The sequence below is a fragment of the Chelonoidis abingdonii genome, chromosome 1 (genome assembly GCF_003597395.2).
Source record: "Chelonoidis abingdonii isolate Lonesome George chromosome 1, CheloAbing_2.0, whole genome shotgun sequence".
Taxonomy (NCBI): Eukaryota; Metazoa; Chordata; order Testudines; family Testudinidae; genus Chelonoidis; species Chelonoidis abingdonii.
Genome location: NC_133769.1, coordinates 296,113,516 through 296,134,624, shown reverse-complemented (window position 1 = coordinate 296,134,624; position 21,109 = coordinate 296,113,516). Strand labels below are relative to the sequence as shown.

Here is a 21,109-nt window from a genome sequence, read left to right as displayed (position 1 = left end):
AGGGCGGGGGCGCGGGGGGGGCCCAAGGTGGAAGTTTCACCTAGGGCGCGAAACAACCTTGCACCGGCTCCAGGCTCAGACACTGTTACCCAGCACTCTTGGTGTGGGGGGGACTCAGGGCGGGGGCGCGGGGGGGGCCCAAGGTGGAAGTTTCACCTAGGGCGCGAAACAACCTTGCACCGGCTCCAGGCTCAGACACTGTTACCCAGCACTCTTGTCGCAGGGTGCAAATGCAGACAATAAACCAGTGAAATATATCAGTTTTCTCTGTTTCCAGAGTTCTGCTTTCTGGAGTGCTGCTTACACAGCTCTGAAACACTGAGTACTTTTGAAAATATGGATCATCTTTCTTAATTCAAATGACAGAAGACAATGTAGTTTAAAAGTTTAGAATAATAAATTAATGTTCCTACTTGATGATGTTGAGCTCTTTGGGTTTCTACCAATGACAGTAACCAGACTAATTGAAACTCCTCTCTCTCCCACACAAATAAATAAGTATACCCACATAGTCTAACACTATTATTCCACACACCTAACCTTAAATATGGAAAAGAATTCCAGAAATCCCATACTTAGTGGTCAAAGAAAGCAATATTTACTACCTACACTCTCTATTCATGTAGATTCCATGGTTACATTCATCATAATTAAAAAGAAGTGATTTGAAGTTAGCTTAGACCAGAGACATACAAAGCATGTCGAGAGACTCTGACCACCAGATAACACAATTTCTGAATATCAGTTTTCCTGAGAAAAGCTGTATGGTAAATATTCTGGCTGAAATTTTCAAAAATGGGTAGCTAGAGTAAGGCTTCTAAGTCCACATTTAGGCATCTACGTAAGTGATATGGTTTTCAAAAGTGTTGAGCACTAAGCAGCATCCATTGAAATCCTTTGGATTCTAAATCAAACCACAGTTTTTGAACCAACTTTTTCAAAACAGGCCTCAAAATTTAGTGCATACTTTTGCATGCATAATCATGCACTAATACATTAGATAGGCAGTCATTAGGATGTCTACCCATTTTAAACATAGAGGTGCCATTTGTATATGAAGTTGCAAGATTTTACATGTGTTAAGAGGCACAAATGCAAAATGGAAGGTTCATATTTGGATGCTAGAGAAGAATGCCCTTTGAAAATATGGCCATTAATGCTACTAGGAAAGATTATTCATGTATCGTTGCCTTCAGAGATTGAGATTGTGATTATTTAAACTCATTGGTCAGATATACCTCCTAGATAGTCTCCCCTGACTGGCTGGTTGGTTTCTCCTTGCTTGCAAAGTTTTCTTACTTGTTCTTCCCCTCCTGTGCTCTTTGTCCCCTTTCTGCCCCGGTCTATGCTCTATATAACTGTTTCTTTTCCCCCCTTATACTTGACCCGTCCTTTCTCTCTTTACTGCTTAGTTGCTTGTACTAATAAGTTATTTTGGATTCTCCCTCTCCCCCCGCAGCCAGCGCCTCACACATGAACTCTTCTTTACGATCTTTTTCTCTTCAGGTTCCCTGTCTTGTTCATTATTATTTACTGTAACACTCACAATGTGCTGGGCACTATACAGACACAAAGGAAAAACAGTTTCTGCCCTAAAGAGCTTTCAGTCTAAAGAGACAAAAGATTTGAGGAAAGAGACATAAACACAGTGATCAGGAAGATAATAAGAATGCGGTTTTATTAAATTACTAGGGATGGCAGATCGGTGTGTGTGTGAAAGAGAGAGAGAGAGAACGAGAGAGAGAAATTTCAACTTGCAAAACCCAAACTTTTCAGCTGGAGAGAAAAATAAATATCAGTTTTCAGAATTTTCTTTTAAAAAGTGGAATTTTTCTGTGGAAAGCAGATATTTTCCTTAAAAACATTTCTCTAATTGAAAACCCAATTTTCCACTGAAAAAAAATTGATTAAAAATTTCTGATCAGCCCTAATACAAAGTTTCCTTTTTTTGACCAGCCCTACTACAAAGATTCCCTTTTTAAGCTCAACTCAGCAAGTTCTTCCTTCCATCCTTTCTCCACCACTCAATCAGCACAGCTATCCCCAATGAAAGAGTTACATACATCTTTAGTATATGAAAAATCACAAGTATATTGTTCTCTGAATATACTGTAGAAAGTAAATAAAAGTTTAGATTAAAGAAAAATAAATTCAGATTGACTTGAAGATTAAAGGCTATGTAAATAGGAAGCTTTATTCCAGGGATTGACAACGTTTGGCACGTGGCCCATCAGGGAAAGCAGCTGGTGGACCGGGATGGTTTGTTTACCTGCAGCATCGGCAGGTTTGGGTGACTGCAGTTCCCACTGGCTGTGGTTCACCATTCCAGGCAAATGGGGGCTGCGGGAAGGGGCGGCCAACATATCCCTCAGTTTATGAGACATAAGACTAACCACCCTCTTTCCTAAAAACAGTTATTGACTCTCCCTTAATTTAATTAATTTCCATTAATCAAGAAAATTATATTTACCACAAATACTATGAAAGTCAAAGTTACTCTTGAGGGTCTGATTCTCTTCCCTGAGCATTACAGGAGTTTGTTCCTTTTACTGTAATCCCTCCTTTTTGGTTTCAAGGACCTTCCTATTTGACTTTAAATGTGGATAGTGAATCCTATCTTCATTGTAAATTCTTCCCATCTAATTTCCTTAATTGTGTGTGTTTTTGTATAGTTTGAGTGCATTGTTCTTAGTCAAATTTGGTCATTTCTTCACAATCATGATTAGCCTTACCCTTTTCAGTCTGCATTTAGAGCTGGCCATTGCATCGAAGCAGTTTTGATTAAAGCTTTTAATGACCTTTCCTTGGCAAATTCAAAAGGTCTATCACAGTATTGATTTTGCTTAGACTTATTTGCAGCTTTTTAACAGAATTGATTATAGGAAGCTTATTTACTGGTTGTCTTCCACATTTGGTATTCAGAAACATGCACTAAAGTGCTTGGAGTTTTATCAATCATTCTCAGTTATTTAAGGGGAAAATTATTTTTTATTTTATTTTATTCTTGATCCATGGGACCATTGCAGGATTTGGTTCAGAGTTTTTTCATTATCCTTGGAGCTAACTGGTGCTTTGCTTAACTTGCAATGGTTTTGAAAAATACTGTGATAACCCTGTTAAGCAGGAGATTATGAGTATGTCTACACTACTGAGATTGGTGGGTAGTGATCCATCTATTGGGGATCGATTTATTGCGTCTAGTATAGACGCAATAAAATTGATCCCCTATCGCTCTGCCGTCGACTCTGGAACTCCACCATGCCGAGAGGCGAAAGCAGAGTCGACGGGGGAGCGGCACAGGTCAACTCGCTGCCATCCTCATGGCCAGGTAAATCGACCGAAGATACGCTGACTACAGCTATGCTATTCGCGTAGCTGAAGTTGTGTATCTTAGGTCAACTCCCCCCGCCCCAAGTGTAGACCTAGCCTTAGATTACCATCAGTCCCCTCCCCTTTCTCCTGACCAGGCAGAAGGATCCTGACCCAGGATATGATTAGGCACTTCTGGGGAAGCATTGGATACTTGGAAGCCAAGAGCGACAGAGAAGCTCGATGCAGAGAGAAACACCGAGGAACTGGGTACACAGCAGGCAGTGCAGAAGCTGCAGAGCTGTAATCGGGAGCTGGGTATGACTGCCAGATATTATAGCTGGGTGCAAGTCTGTTTGGGGCATGAAGACTGGGCAGAGAGCCAGTGCAGATGGGCCCCAATGAGATATATTATTAACTGAGCCTTCCTGGAAAGCTTCAAGCTCCTATTTGCTTTAAATAGAAGCTTGGACTGGGGAGAACAACTGAAGAGCCCTAACCCTTTACTGAATTGTCCCTGACCACCACCAAGGGGCCTAAATAAGAACTACTATTGTTTCACTCAGTTATAACACCTGAAACCTTTCCCTTTCTTACCAGCACTAGTAAGACATCCCTTCACTTTAGCCACAAGTTTGAGTGGTTATTCGGACCAACCAGAGCTAGCACCTACAAGGTCTGGGGGCTGAAGTGCATTCAGCACTTGCATCCTAGTCATGGTACACCTGGCACACTACTAGTACCTTAAGGCATGTCTACATGCCCAGGCTCAAGACAAAGCCCCCTTGCATCTACATTGCAATTGTGTTAACTCAGGGCTTGGATCAAGGGTCCCGGAATCCTGCAGGGCTGGAGAGTTCTAACTTGAGTGAAACCGGGGTCCAGGGTCCAAGCCGTATTGTTTTGCAGTGTAGATGTAGGTCTACTTGACTCGAGTCGCAGAAGTCATCCAGAAGTATCCCACAATTCCTTGGGGAAAATTCTTTAGTCCTCTATGCCAACAATCTGCAATGCACTCTACTGAAAATGGAAGCTGCCTCTGTGATGCTCTGTATCTCGGAGGAACACCCAGCACCCCCATGTTCATCCTTGTAAAGTGATTGTGTGGTATCCAATGCAAAGTTTGTCATGTGGGTGTCTTCAGAAGGCTCATATGCACTGAGCATTGTTGTTATAGTGATATTATAGTAATTGTTGCTAGAGTAATGTTATAGGTTATACTTTCATGTATATAGTTATGAGGCTGAAAATTTGTCTTCATAGCTTAAAATAAGCCCAGGCAAAAATTCTCCAAGACCATTGAGGCAGTTCACACCTCATCAGGGCATGTGTAGGACAAACCCAGCCCAACCTCCCAAGAACAAAGGACGCTGGCTTAGGCAGCAACAAAAGGATCTGATTCTGAAGGGGGTGGTGGGCAAAGCCACTAGGGAAGAAAGAACATGGGGAGAGATGCTTGCCATGCTCTTCCTCTCGCTCTTCCTCCTCCATTTACAGACATCACCATCCAGTGACTTAAACACTGATCAAAGGGGAGAGACTCGCTGAAGGCAAACTATCAGAGATCCTCCTGGGTCTGCAATGTGCTTATGGCCCTGCACCAGAAACGGTGGTCTACATAGGGAGCATCAATGACTATGCCAATTATATTGAGCAGCATTTGCGAGGGAGAGTCTGCAGTGCCAGGGTACTCCTCTTCTTCTGCCTCATCCTCCTCCTGCAGATCCATCAGGAAATCCATCAGGTACTTTTGGTGGCATAGAAAATACTGCCAAAATGTCCACCATTTAGTTGAGGTGTAGATAAAATATTTGGGCCCAGATCCAGCAAAGCAATTATGCATGTTAGAACTTTACAGCTGCCTGAGAAACCAGAACAGTGAAAAGCAGTTATAACAAGAACGAGGATCAGTCAACTATGCAGAGAAGATTTTGTATTCTGACTCCATATTTTTTCCTCTTTGGAGAGTCAGTACCCAAAGAATAGCCCTTGAAGCCATCCTCAGACTATGGTAGACTTACATAACAGGCACTTACAGCATGAGGGCCTATTATTGGAAAACCTGGACAGTAGCAACAGCTTTCCCACCAAGTGAATAGTTATATTCAAAAAGAGTCTATAGAATATAATCAAGATCGAAAAATATGTTACCAGGAATAAAACACAAAACCATTCAGAGAATATCTAGAGTGGCCACTGGTTGAATTCAGAAAGATCAAGAATAAATCAATGCTAGGATCATTACTTTACACTTACTTCATTTCATTTGGAGTAATGCATTCCTATGAGAACCTATTTTCATTCTAAATTCAATTTGTGACACTGATGCTTTGTTTATTAAAAATCAGAAGAAAATAAAGATATAAAAATAATGTTTTGTTTTATTGTGTTGTCTAGATATGTGTAAGTTAGGGGGAAATAATGAAAAATATTGTGTTTACTTTAAAAACACACACACACACACTCAAGCCCTAATAAAAGTTCAGAATTCAAGGCATACTATTTTATGCTGGCTCTCCAGCAGTCTGTTTTACAGTAGCATATTGCATTGGCTTGATTTCCTTTTTTATAAGGCAAAAAACAATAGATGGAGCAACCAATCACTTTACTTAATATTTATTAGAGAATAATTCTGAATATGTTTTTAACTTGTTGCAAAGTATATTTGCAACTTAGCATATCCAGCATGAGGCGTCGCTTGTAACCTGTTGAAAATTATCCAAAATAATTAAAACTCAATTTCAGGCTGACTTTTTAGGGAGTATGTTTGTGTTTTATTTGGTATAGGTATGTATACTTTTATTTGGTATAGGGGTGTACACCACACTTAAGGAATTTATAAACTCTACAGACTTGGAGAGATTTTAAGCTCTGCAATTACTGAGCACATAACATGATCTGCAAGCCTGTTTCTTACAGGCATATATACACAAATGAGCCTGCTCACCTTATATATTGACTAGTATTAAAATAATTTTAACATACAAATCACTAATGGTTTGGCTGGTTTTAGTTTCTATGCTAAGGTAATGTGTGTGCACATGAGTATATATATATGAGACTGTATTGTCAGACAATGTGTATATTGAGTCTACAAGAAAGTGAGGTTTGCAATTGTCTGAATTTGTAAAACACTGAACTGTTATCTTGTACAACAAAACAAAGAGTTTCAAATGTTTTTGAAGGCCTGAATCTGTTCCCATTTAATTTAACAGTGGTTTTTGCCATTCATTTCAGGGGGAACAGATTTGGTCTTTTGACTGCAGAAAACTGAGAAGCCAGAAACGATATACAAGGTTGTCTGAAGCTTTCCTGGTAAATCTAAACAAGATTTGGTTTTTATTTCATGGTCAATCTTATATTTATTAGAGTACTTTTCCAGTTCCAAAAGGATTTAGATATGCTGTAGAATTGGGATGACACATGTGAAATCAAATTTACCGCTGGCAAGTATGAATACAAATATGCACATCTGTCTTCAAAATAAATACAAGTAGAAAGATGGCACTGAACTAACTAAAGACCTTCTAGTGACAGACTCCTCTGTCAATCCTTCTTTGTCATCTATTGAAGCATTTAAAATTGGCAAGAAAATGCAAGGAATGTTGTGACATTTGGGGTTCACCCAGCCCAGTAAGGGGTTCAGTCAATGCCTGCATTGTAACCCTAGGTGTCTTGTGAGTGTGCAGTTTGGTTCAGAGCTCCAGACCCAACAGCCTGACAGGAGCCCACAAGCCTCACCCTGGATTTGCCCAACTTGAATACTCCTTGCAGGCATACCTTAGTACCCTTCCAGCTCCGAATGTGCGCTCCCTGCAGAGTCCAGTCACTCTCACTGGACTCTTACAGAAATGTATTAGGTTCGCTGCCTTTACAGAGACAGTACCATAATATTCCAATACCAGAAGCAAATACTTTACTGAACTTACTCATCGCTGATGATATATAATGAAAGCAAAACAAGTTTATTAACAAAAAACTATGGATTAAGTGATACCAAGTAAAAGAAAATAAAGGCAGAGATGGTTATCAGCAAGTGAAAATGAAAACACTCATCTAAAAGTCTTTGTTAAAGATGTTTTTTTCTCTCACCCACAGTCTCCTTTGCAGCCTTTTACTGGTTGGCCTGGCTAGGAGCCATCACTAAAATCAAATTGCTTGGTTTGTCTCCTTAAAGTGAAAGATATCTTAGGGGTTTGCTCCCCCTCTCTTTATAGTTCTGTTAAATTTTAAATGTATACTGCTGAAGGGTACCCCCAGATACAGTTCATTAGTTCATGCTGAGTAAAGGAGCCAGGAGGTCTGAAAGATAAGGCTCCATGCTGGTTTCTCCCCCACTTGTAGTTGCTACTATACAAATTATCTCTTCTTATGGCAACCTCTGATACAAATGAAGAGTCTATTGCAGCGGTTCTCAAACTTTAGCAACCCAAGGGTCCCCATTTTTATTTAAATTTTTCAGGGACGCCCAAACACTCCCGCTCAGCCCTTGTCCCCCCTCACCCCATTGGAGGGATAGCTCAGTAGTTTGAGCACTGGCCTGCGAACCCCAGGGTTGTGAGCCCAATCCTTGAGGGGACGATTTAGGGAACTGGGGTAAAAATCGATCTGGGGATTGGTCCTGCTTAGAGCAAGGGTTTGGACTAGATGATCTCCTGAGCCCCCTTCCAACCGTGATATTCTATGATTCTGGGCTGGGAGTTTAGGTCCGGGAGGGGATTTGGGTTCTGGGAGGGAGTTTGGTTGAAGGATGGAGTGCAGGAGGGAGTTTGGTGCTGGAGGAGGCTCAAGGGTTGGGTGCAGGAAAGGGTGAGGGGGACAGCATTTACTTCAGGTGGCTCCCACAAGTGACTAGCACATCCCTCTGGCAGCACCTCCTAGGCGGGGGTGGGGCAGGGATCACCGCACACTGTCCCTGCCTGAAGGAACTGCCCCTGCAGCTCCCATTGGTCACAGTTCCCGGCCAATGGGAGCTGCAGAGTCAATGCTTGGGCTGGGGACAGTGCATGGAGGCGCCTTTTTCGTCCCAGCCCCCTGGGCCACAGGGACGTGCTGGCCGCTTCCAGGAGCAGTGCAGTCCCAGGTTCCCCACTTCTTCCCGTCCCTCCCAGGGCCTCCTTCAGGCCAGGGAACAGCTCCTTCAGGCCAGGGAACGCTTTCCTGGCCTGAAGGAGGCCCTGAGAGGGAGGGGGAGAAGTTGAGAGAGGGAGGGAGATGGAGTTGATCAGCAGGGCCCGCAGACACCCTGGAGTACCCTCGGGACCCGCAGGGGTCCACGGACCCCAGTTTGAGAAATTCTGATCTATTGAAAAGGGAGCACACCTCGTCTGAGGCGTTGGCCTCCTTCCTTTGTTTATCAATTCCCCCAACATGCCTGGTTTAAACACCTTTTAGGTCACAGACTTTAAAACACAGTACTAGTGATCATCCATACTTTTACATGCAGGATTGCTACATATATTTTCCAGTGATATTATTGACCAGTTTATTATCAGTTTTCAAATGATACCTCACAAAGCATATTCTATACAAAATTATTGCAGTAGTGTGTGGGGTGTGAATACAGGGTGCCTTGGATCACAGATGTACTTTAAACGATTCAACTTCTATCATGGCAAAAAATGACAAAATATGGTACATGTACCTAATATACTTTTTTTGTCATTTAATGCAATCTAATAATGTGGATTAAGCATTAGATGAGATTTTCCCTACCCATCTTATCCGTGCGTGAAAGGTGGACAGTTAGGCACAAATCAATTAACTTTTAGAAAAGTAATAACCATAAAGGATTAAGGGTCTAAGTCTCATTTACTCTAAAACCCTTTCTACACTGGTGAAAAGGGGTATTGAGGTGGGTGTAGGTTAGTGGGGTCTTAGTATAAATGATAACCAGTCTTTAAGTATTCTTCTGGGCCAGGATCTATGTATGAGTCCATCCCAGAGGACTGGAATCCAATACACACAGAGGAGATGGGAAGATTCATCTATGATCCTCCTCCTCTCCCCATGTGGAACTTGCACCTACACGTGAAAGGAGTCTGGACAACCCAGCTATGTCTAAACACTACCATACTCACATCAGCTCAGAATGTCTGGTGGGTGGGAATGCTAGAGTTGAGCCAGTTAACAGGAAGGATAATGAAAGACAGTGGGATTGTCAGCTCAGCAGATAAAATTTACGAGGAGTTTGCTTGCAACTGGCAAATGGGCTTGTGCATATATTGGAGGTTAGATGAACAGGAACCAGATTTTAAGAGGATGCTAAAGCAGGGGCATGGAAAGGTGAAAGAGCACTGAGCAGGAGATGGAGAGTTCTGGTTCACTTCCACAATTGCTAATGGGGACCTAAATGGGGAGTCTATTTCTGCATCATCATTTATAGGTACCTTGCATCTTAGTCCCTGGCATTTGTTCAGCATCTCATTTACTCAGATACTATGGTTATGATGGTAAAATAAAAACTTAAATGGAAAGAATATTTTTTCCTTAATACTTTGGCAATCATTGCTCAGACTTTCCGAGTCTTGCATATCCCTTGCATGGTTCTTGCATTTTTCTCAGTATGAGTAGTATAATTCACAGCTTTGTTGCACTACATAAGAGAGAATAACAGCTGTGCACAGTCACTCCATACAACCTGTACCTCTAGGCACTGCCCATGACAGTTTAAAGTGATGAGGCATTCCTTGCAATGGCCCACAAATACCACAGGTTGATTACAGTCTGAATAAATGGCTGAAACAGAAATACACTAGGGCAGTGGCTCTCAAACTGTGGTCAGGATCCCAAAGTGGGTCATGACCCCATTTTAACGGGATCACCAGGGCTGGCATCAGACTTGCAGGGGCCCGCGGCCAAAGCCAAAGATTGACCCCACCACCTGGGGCCAAAGCTGAAGCCCTTGGACTTCAGTCCTAGGTGGCGAGGCTCAGGCTTCATCTTTGGCCCCCCACCCAGGACAGTGAGGCTTGGGTGGCCTCAGGCTTTGGTTCCCCTGTCCTGGGTTCATGTAGTAATTTCTGTTGTCAGAAGAGGGCTGCAATGCAATGAAGTTTGAGAACCCTTAGGGTCTGCTTTTCAGAGGGTTCTCATGCCCAGTATTTCTTCCCACCATAAGAGCCATTTTACTGTCACAAAACCAGAGGTAATTTCTGAAATCAAGCCCTCAATGAAGAGGGAGTATTTTCAGGTGTAAATGAAAGCCATAACCTAAGAAAAGCATCATGTAGGTCTGCTGCCTCATACCAAGATGACCCTTTGCAATGAATTTATTTTTGTATTTTTTTACAAGTTTAATGGCAATATATATATTTACATACATAATTATGATTAAAATGAGTTAGTAACATTTTTATTTTTTAATGCATACTTTCTGCCTATGCAGGAACAGTTTAGGAGAAAGGCAGTATTGAGAATAATTCTTTTATGTGCATATTTTGGTTTAACTAATTGTTTTTAAATTTATAAATCTGTTATAACTATTCATAAGCATATATGTTACATACTGGGGGAAAGACACCTGTAAGGACTGATCTGCAGGTATTGACTTCTGTGAATAACCTCACTTGAGCAAACTTAGTTTTATGTGGATATAAAACACTAAAATCAGAATGGTAGTCTTGCATCCACTTTGTACATGCATAAGTGACTTTTCAAGGTGCAGGTTGATAGATAATATGGATGTTTATTTTAATTGTTTCAGGACCATGTTTTTATGCCCTACCTATGTGCAGGTATCCTACGGTTCCCAGCAATCAGGATAACATCACAGAGTTGCTGTTGCTTTAAGTAGCTTTCCATCTTTCTGAAGGTTTGTTCAGCATGGTGCACTGCCTGATAGAACTCCTCAGAGCTACTGGAGTCCATATCACATTGAGGTGTCAGGGAATGGCCCGCTGCTGACAACCTGTGAAACACAAAAGAAAGGCAGTGTTAAAATGCCACCAGTTATCTAATCTTAATCACAGACTTCTAGAGGGTGATAGAGAGAAATCAATGCATCTTTTCCTATTATCACACGAAGCACAAGACAGCAATTTTTTTTTTCAGTTTAAAGAACTAATGTATGTAACAGTAGTTTAGCAAAACCATTGTTATTTCTGGGACACTGAAAACAGAGCAGGAGATATACTATTCTCCCCAAAGGAGTTTAGTCAAAATTTAATTAATGCATTTTTTTTTTAACAAGTGTCATCAGCATGGAAGCATGTTCTCTGGAATGGTGGCCAAAGCATGAAGGGGTGTACGAATGTTTAGCATATCTGGCACATAAATACTTTGCAATGCTGGCTACAAAAGTCCCATGTGAACGCCTACTCTTACTTTCTGGTGACACTGTAAATAAAATGCTGGCAGCATTATCTCCCAGAAATGTAAACAAACTGATCAAGAAGATGGACTGAGTGGACTTGTAGGTGCTAATGTCTTACACTGTTTTGTTTTTAGTGCAATTATGTAACAAAAAAATCTACATTTGTAAGATGCACTTTCACGGTAAAGAGATTGTACTTTAATACTTGTTCCCTATTATAACTATTTGCACTGTTTCTTTTGTTTATCATTCTTACAGTGCAAATAGTTATAATAAAAAGTAATAATATAAAGTGAGAAGCGTACACTTTTATTTTGTGCTGTAACTGAAATCAATATATTTGTTAATCTCTGCCATTCTGGTTTCATGGTTTTTTTACATGCACTTTGCACAGGTGTATATAATGGCATAAAGCACCGGGCAATGGACACCCAGACCTCAGATGTATTTAATAGAAAGGCTAATAGTACAGTGGAGCTAAAAGAAAGACAATAGGAAAGAGGTGCCCAGGGGATATGGAGGGAACTGGAGGGCTATGTTGTCAACTCTCTCTCTCTCTCTTTCTCTCTCTCCGGGAAAACTGAACAATTAAGTGGAGACAATGCAACCCTTGAGCTGCCAAGCCTCAAATATACAAATAGCAAAGGGTAGGATTTAAAATATATGGCTGACAAAGGCTCAAAATGAGCAGAAGAGGAAGACATTTGAAATAAAATGTGATGTGTATTGGTAGGGTTGGGCACTCCACTGCTTTGCACCCTATGTAGACATTTACACCTCTGTAAAATTGGTGCTCAGATTTTATAGCAATAGAGCCACAGAAAAGGAAGAATGTAAAATGCCACCACTTTACACAGACATCCACGATCTTGTCTATGTTATCTGTCTCATTTGAATGCACTTTTCCCTTCAATCACTGAAGGCCAGACCTTAAATGAGAAACTCTTAAATTGGGATATATCAGAGCATTTCATTGTTACTGGAACACGCAATTTGCCCTCTTATATTTAACTTTTTTCAATTTATAAAGGGATCAGCCATCCAGAAATCCAATTATCTGCCAGCTGTTTCATTGGGTATAAAATATGCTATACTTTAAGTCTTTATAATAAATATTTTATAGAAACAAAATATCTACAGTTCCTTAATAATATATATTAATATTCTACTCTTTATAACTGGCAAATAGACACAAGAAATGTTCTACAAGCACAGACAAAAAAAAAATCTTCACATAATTTCTTCCCTAACCAGTGTTTAGTGTATACTTTGTGTTCATTAATCTGTGGTATTGCTGTTTCTAATCTAAAATAGTCTGTCAAGAGTCATCGCCTATATCAGTGATCGACTTAAAATTCAAGAGAGAAATAATTTTATAGTGTTTCTAAATTCTTGCTTACAGTAACAGCGGATTGTGGTTTTGTTTGCAATCAAAGGTTTGGTTTCCAGTCAGCCACCAGCAATCAAAGTCGTAATTATATGCCCTACCAGCACTTTAATCAGATTACTTGTCTTCAATTTATTTAATCACAATCAAGTTATCCAGAGTGCTAAATCAAAGTGAAATACAGTTCAAAGACTGTGTTACATTTTTATTTATTTCAAGGATTTTTTTCACAATATTTTCACACACATACACACACACACAATGAAGTCAAGTATAGATCTACTTTTTAAGCTCACTGGTTGCACAAATCATCTGTTCCTTTCCTACAGCTAAATCTGTATAATGTATCACTGAAAACAGAATTTCATACAGGGACTAATTTGGGGCTCAAGCCACTTGTAACCAAACTCATTTCTTAGTCACCACAAGGCACCATTCAAGCATTATGGCATCCAAGTACCCAGTCAAAATATACCTGATTGTCAGGTTATTCCAAAAGGACAGGAGACACTTGATATGGTTTTAATCAGGCTGTGACTTTATTGTTAGATGTCTGGGACTGCACAGTACAGGCAACCTATGTTCATTCAATAACTACCTGGGGGGCTTCCATCAGCCCCTTCCCCCCCCATCCAGGTCCCACAGCCAACTCACTGCTGGGACCTTACCATCCACATCCCTTTGTAGGAGGATTTAGGTGGGATTAGGAAAAGGGAGTTGGCTCCCTGTTGTACCAGTCATAGGAGCCCCAAACCACCCTCCCCCACATTCTGTTCTTTTAACCAACATCTCCTTTTAAGTCCTTTACCAAGCCATTTATCCGGTCACTGTATACCAGTGCAGTACCTGCACTGGCCATCAGCCCCACACTTACTTAATGAGTAACTAATTTCTTTCATGTCTCTCATCAACAAAGCCCTCCCGGAGCCCACTGTGGGAAAGGCAACAAAAAAACACTCCACTTAAGCTAATCTAGTGGTGTGGGAAAAATTCCTTACCAGTTCGCCTAAAAAGGGGCAGATAGCACAAAGTCCAGAGCAGGTCTGGACCAAACCTGGTATATTGTCCCCTGAAGAGGAGGGAGGGTGGGTGCTGTCTTGCCTGCTCCGTGGAAAAGGGCTTATCCCACCCAGGCTTGCCTCTTTTCAACCCTCCTGCAATGAGTAAGCATTGCCACACTGAACCATTCCCCCATTTTACAGCAGTCTGACCTCTCTCCCCCTGACACTTGTAAAGCACTGTTTTCTTTCCCTCGGCCAGCTGGACAACATCCCCCCAGTTTAAAGGTGCAGTGCAGTCAATCTGATGTTACATGTACGAAGTTTTCTCTGAGATCAAGGGGAGCTCCATATTCAAAATAGCATCAGAATGTTATTAACCTGAATAAAGAAAAACAAAATGACCCTTTTCCACAAGACTTATGAACATTAGGAATAGTCGCCCTTAAAGAGTTGCTAACAGGCATCTCAAAATAAATCACTAAACAGAAGGAGGAAAAATCAAAACATTAACAGAATACGTAAATAAACATGATTCAATCACGCTGCTTGTCAATGTTTTCCATTCCCATTTTTATGTTTGTGACTATTGAGATTGTAAACTTCTTGGGGTATAGATCTGACTTGCCTTCACATCTATCAGTAAAGTATCTAACATATGGTTGGCAATATGGAAATAATAATAAAATTAGATAAAAGCAGAAATAATACAGGAAAAAATGGTCTTGTGCCTAAACCATTGGCCTGGGACTGTAGCAATCTGGGTCAATTCCTAGTTTGGATGCAGACTTGCAGTGTGACCTTGCACAAGTCACATGGTGTGGATTTTCAAGAGTTTAGGGCCAGATTTTCAGGTGCTCAGCACCCACACTGGAGACAGATATTTAGAAGAGCTCATCTCCAGCCCCAGGGGCACTGGAATCTTTGTAGAAGTGTTGGGGTCAAAGCCAAAGTGCCCCCACTCTCTCTGCAGTTGGCTGCTCCAGCGGTGAGCCAGCTGCCCTCTCTTCTGGTGTCCCAGAAGTCCCTGGTGGGTGAAATGTGAATTGCAGCACCTCCCTGGCAGAGTTTATTATTCTGAGGGGTGATGGAGAATCTGCAGGTGACATGAACTTTGCTGTTATGTTTCTTTTGTTACAAAGTGAATGGCATGTCCCTCCCACTTTTAAACATGTGGGACCATGGCCCCGTGGTGCCCTCCAGTTCTGGTGTCAGTGATGTAGACATCAAAAAGTGCTCTGACCTCAGTAGCTCCCATTGTGACACTTATGGAAAGATTTTCAAAAGAGTTGAGATTTTTTGCTTCAAAACTTCTGGCCCTTAATCTCTTCATGCCTTAATTCCTTATCACTAAAATGGTAACAAGTATGCTTTATTTTGTCACATGAGTGGTAAAGGAGCAATTAATTAGCACTGATGAAGAGCTCAGATACCTTCACTCTGGTGAAAGGGGATGCTCACAGACAAATTATAACACCTGTAATAATGACTGCAGGATTTAAAGTCTTAAATTGTGTATGCAGTTTTTTTTTAATAATCTTATTGTTTCTGGATTATCTAAATCTAAGATAAGGCCATACATCTATGAATATCCTATAAGACATGAGGTTTCCAATCTTGCAGCCAGCCCTGAAACTGAGCTTAGACTGTATAATTGTCTTTGAAAGGAATTAACACTTTCAGTAGAAACATTTCTAAAATACATGTTTTCTATAAAAATATTCTACAAAGTTAAGAGTCATCTGCACAAGTATTATTTTATTTTAGATTTTATTATAATTAATGGCCAAAGCTTAGAAGCTTCATGGTAAGTTGCAGCTCAGCAATTGCAGCATCCCACATAACAGCATCCCAAAAAAGAAGGACACTCATCTGAGATAGATATATAGTGTTAACGAAGGTGGACCCACAGGAGAGGATATCATTGGGCAGCACCATAAAAAGGTTGAGGTATGGCTATTGTCTGGCTAACAACTGAGAAGTTACTGAATAGGTTGCTCAGACCAAGAGTGTCCTGATTAACAGCTACAGCAATGGAACTATACATTTCTGTTTGTACCATAGAATCTCAATGGATAGTACACCTCTACCTTGATATAACGCTGTCCTTGGGAGCCAAAAAATCTTACCGCGTTATAGGTGAAACCGTGTCATATTGAACTTGCTTTGATCCACCAGAGCGTGCAGCCCCCCCCTCCGCCCCCCGCCCCGGAACACGTTATATCCAAATTTGTGTCATATCGGGTCGCGTTATATTGAGATAGAGGTGTAATTCCATGCTTGAATAATAAGAATATAGCAGTAGGGATATATTACCAATCACCTAACAAGGATGTGATAGTGACTGTGAAATGCTCATGGAGATTAGAAAGGCTATTAAAAAGAAAAAATCCTAGTGAGGAAAATAGAAAGGAGTATAAACTCTAGCAAATGAAGTGTAAAAATATAATTAGGAAAGCCAAAAAAGAATTTGAAGAACAACTACCCAAAGACTCAAAAAGTAATAGCAAAAAAAGTTTTAAGTACATCAGAAGCAGGAAGCCTGCTAAACAACCAGTATGGTCAATGGACAATCAAGATGCTAAATGAGCACTCCAGGATGATAAGGCTATTGTGGAGAAACTAAATTAATTCTTTGCATCCTTCTTCATGGTTGAGGATGAGAGGAAGATTCCCAAACCTGAATTATTCTTTTTAGGTGATAAATCTGAGGAATTGTCCCAGATTGAGGTATTGTTAGAGAAAGTTTTGGAAAAAGACGATAAACTAAACAGTAATAAGTCACCAATGGTATTCACCCAAGAGTTCTGAAGGAACTCAAATCTGAAATTGCATAACTACTAACTGTAGTCCAGAGGTCAGCAACCACTAGCATGCAGCTCGTAGGTAAGCACTCTGGCGGACTGGGTCAGTTTATTTACCTGCCACATCATTTTGAATATCTCTTGAGACATCTGACTAAATATTGGTATAATGAGATGACTAGTTTGTATATTTAACATGATTTTAGATGTTAATAATTAATAGTTAACAATTTGGCAGTAATCTTTTCCCTTCCCACCTGCCCATGTTGATAGATGAAAATTGTTAGTTTAGTTAAAATGTTCTTATGTTTGTGTTCATGTGACCTTGTTATAGGAACACTTCTTGTAAGGAACACATATACCTAATATTCATATAATGCCAGACTGTACATTCATGATTTGTTTAAAATGAAATGACATTTAACTAAGAAAAGAAAGACAAAGAAACAATAAAAATATCAATGAGATATAGTAGTTCTATATAGTGGAAACTCATAATATGATCTATGTGGGCAAATCTAACCACTCAAAGTAAAGTGATGAATATATTAAATCAAAGACACCCTTCTCATTGGTGGCCAGCACTGCAATATGTGTGAATATTGCCTCTGAATTAAAGGTAACCATATTTCTAACCCAGCTCAACCTAAAACAATCTAGTCTGCTCTGCAGTGAAGATAGCCAACATAGATCAGTGCTCCTCCATTTGGAAGGGTAAAATTCCCTTTCACTTGAACAGCGCAGGATCACTTGGTTGATAAGTGATCTCAGATAAAGTGAAGTTTCTTCTGACCGGAATAATTCTTAATATTAGAGTATCACTAAGTTTTGGTTTATTATTTTTTTTGTTCCCTTTATCTGACTCAGTTACAAACATAGATGGTATGTCTAATTATAATTTACTAGATCAGTTACAAGGAGTTATTTGTTATTTTATTTCATAATGTAATTTATAACTGTGGAGCCAAATTTTACTCTTTTTTACACTTGAGGATCTCCACTGACTTCAAACGGGTTATACAGGATTAAATGTTAGCGTTGCCTGTAATATTAATTTTAGTAAATAATTGTATGTAGGAAAGGTATTTGGCCAAGGGTTTCCATATCTGGAAGAGATTTTGGAGTTATTTTTTCCTCTCTAAATGTGACAAATTCAATTGCTCTCTGCTGGTACACTTTTACAGCAGGCAGTTGTGAGATCTGTTCATCCAATAGAAGACCTCCAGCAACAATAGTAGCACATACTCTGGACAAACATTATAGGATATTTTCCAGATGTTCTATAGATTTTGTTCTTCCCATTCACACTCAATTTAATCTTTAGTCAGAACATTAGTTGACACACCTGTTTTGCAGCAAGTACATACCCAAATCTTATGTCTCCACATACACATCACTCAAAGCACAGTCTGACACTGTTAGCATTTTTAATCTGCATTTTCAGATTACATATATATATATATTTAATTTGAACAGATTCTTTCCCAGATCTGGGAAATGTGATTAGATCTTTCTGTTTCTTTTTTTCCAAACCAGAACACATTAAGGTGTTGAAGGCTGTCCTCAGCAGAAAATCCCATAATAGTGAAACTTGGTCTTATTGTTCTCCTTGGAACTGATTCCAGCATTTAAATGCTCCTCTTCTAAACTTATGGACCTCTACTACCCATTTTGGGAAAGTTCACATCGTCTGTACAAACCCAGAGCACATACTTTTTTTTTTTTTTTCAGGGAGCAGAGCAGCTAGAGAAGTGGCTGTAGCCTGCTATAAACCCCTTACATGGGTGTGCTGTTGATTGAATTTGTGTAATTTCTGGATCAGCTAAGTCATTCCATGTCATTGCCTCATCCTACTCCTAAACAATCCCATCTGCATTGCCTTGGAATGGTGCTCCTCAATGAGAAAGCATTGCAGAGGTTCCCTGTTTCATTGCTTCATCTCCCATGCACTGCTGACATAAGAGTCCATTGCTCTTTCAGTCTTGTTTGGGGCATATTGTTCCTATTATTCCAATTGAACCTAATATGATAGGATCCTTGCCATCTGTTTTATAGCTAATCTTTCTGCCAGTGCATCCACCATTGCACTCTGGTTATATTCCACATGTAAACATATTAACAATTTATTGACTGTCACTGTAACTTATGTTTGCTGGTACACTTAAATCCATTTCCTCATTAGCTTTCACTAGTTCATTCACATTTTTATTCAGACTTTTGTCTTGTTGGATCTCACCTAACACATTACTATGAATACAAATGTATTTTAATTCCTGAAGGGTATAGCAACAGAAAGCTTATAAATATATTATAAAGCACACAAAGCACTAGAGGTCAAAGTTACACCCACATAATATACCAGCTTTATGAAAAGAAAAAAACTGGATCTGGAGGAATATGAGCCATTTGTGTTGAAAATGAGGCACATAGCCAGAAAACAGCATCCAAAGTCACAGGACACTTCACTGTTTAAAACTGCTGGCACCTGAAAAGCAACATAGGAGCACAGCCAAATTTCCAAGATAGAGAAGTGCCATCAGCAGACACTGGTGGAGGAATTTCAACCCTTTAAAGGAAACCGGACAGGGCTTCTTACAACAGAGAGAAACCCAGGTGAGCCCTCCTTTCCTGCCCTGTCCATGTCCAAGATGAGTAAAAGATTTCCTTTCACATTGGCAGAAACAGTCAAAAATACACACACTCCTGAGACAGCATGCTCTGGATAGGATGGGAAGGATGGCTGCTACTTGACCGGGGCGGCTCCAGATCCCAGCACACCAAGCACGTGCTTGGGGCAGCAAGCCGCTGGGGGCACTCTGCTGGTCGCCGCGAGGGCGGCAGGCAGGCTGCCTCCAGCCGCTTGCCTGTGGAGGGTCTGCTGGTCCCATGGCTTCGTGCTTGGGGCAGTAAAATCCCTACAGCCGCCCCTGTACTTGATCCTCACAGGAGCATTCCCCTCTGGTTACTTTTTGGTTTTGGACAATGAAGAATTTGGTCCCAAGTGAGTAAATAAATGTTGTGCCACTACATGAACACAATTCCCTTGTGTCTCTGCCAGAATTTGGCTTTTTTTTACTTCAGAAAACTGAAATCATTGAATTATGATCTTCTTAACTTCTTAGTGCAAGCAAGTATATAAAACAGTCAAATCTTTACAACTCGATTTAAGAGGTTGGTAATACTTTTACAATACATTAATATAAAGGCTTTGATTAATTGCAGTTAACTCATGCAATTAACTAAAAAAATTGTGATAAAAATTAATTGTGATTAATCACAGTTTTAATTTCACAATAGAATACCAATTGAAATTTATAAATATTTTGGATGTTTTTCTACTTTTTCAAATATATTGATTTCAATTACAACACAGAATACAAAGTATACAGTACTCACTTTATATCATTTTGATTGCAAATATTTGCACTGAAAAATCATAAACAAAATAAATAGTATTTTTCATTTCATCAGATACAAGTACCATAGTGCAATCTTTTTACTGTGAAGGCGCAACTTACAAATGTAGATTTATTTTTGTTACATAACTGCACTTAAAAATAAAACAATGTAAAACTTTAGCGCCTACAAGTCAATTCTGTCCTACACCTTGTTCAGCCAATCCCTAAGAAAAACAAGTTTGTTTCCATTTACATGAGATAATGCTGCCTGCTTCTTATTTATAATGTCACCTGAAAGTGAGAACGGACATTTGCATGGAATTTTTTAACCGGCATTGCAAAGTATTTACGTGCCAGATTAGTAAGCATTCATATGCCCTTTCATGCTTTGGCCACTATTCCAGAGGACATACTTCCATGCTAATAATGCTCGTTAAAAAAATAATAAATTAATTAAATTTGTGACTGAAGTTCTTGGGGGAGAACTGTATGTCTCCTTCTCTGTTTTACCCAAATTCTGCCATATATTTCATGTTATAGGACAGAGTTTCTCAAACAGGGGTCGCTGCTTGTGTAGGGAAAGCTCCTGGTGGGACGGGCCAGTGTGCTTACCTGTCCCGTCCACAGATACAGCCGATCGCGGCTCCCACTGGTTGCGGATCGCTGCTCTGGGCCAATGGGAGCTGCTGGAAGCGGCACAAGCCTAGGGACTTACTGGCCGCCTCTCCCAGCAGCTCCCATTCGCCTAGACTCATAGACTCGTAGGTCAGAAGGGACCAATATGATCATCTAGTCTGACCTCCTGCACAAAGCAGGCCACAGAACCCTACCATACACTTTTATAACAACCCCTAACACATGACTGAGTTATTGAAGTCCTCAAAATTGTGGTTTGAAGA

At 40.2% G+C, this 21,109-nt stretch overlaps 1 protein-coding gene across 2 annotated transcripts in view; it reads right to left on the bottom strand.

Moving 5' to 3' along the window:
* The window catches only part of KLHL1 (kelch like family member 1), a 479,287-nt gene that overhangs the window by 329,749 nt on the left and 128,429 nt on the right, over positions 1–21,109 (bottom strand). Inside the window, exon 2 of one of the 2 annotated variants that reach the window (XM_075061554.1) lies at positions 11,036–11,218. The exons of the other annotated variant lie outside the window; for it this stretch is intronic. Coding sequence (XP_074917655.1) covers positions 11,036–11,218 — 183 coding nt within the window. The remainder of the gene's footprint in view (positions 1–11,035; positions 11,219–21,109) is intronic. 2 annotated transcript variants of the gene reach the window in all.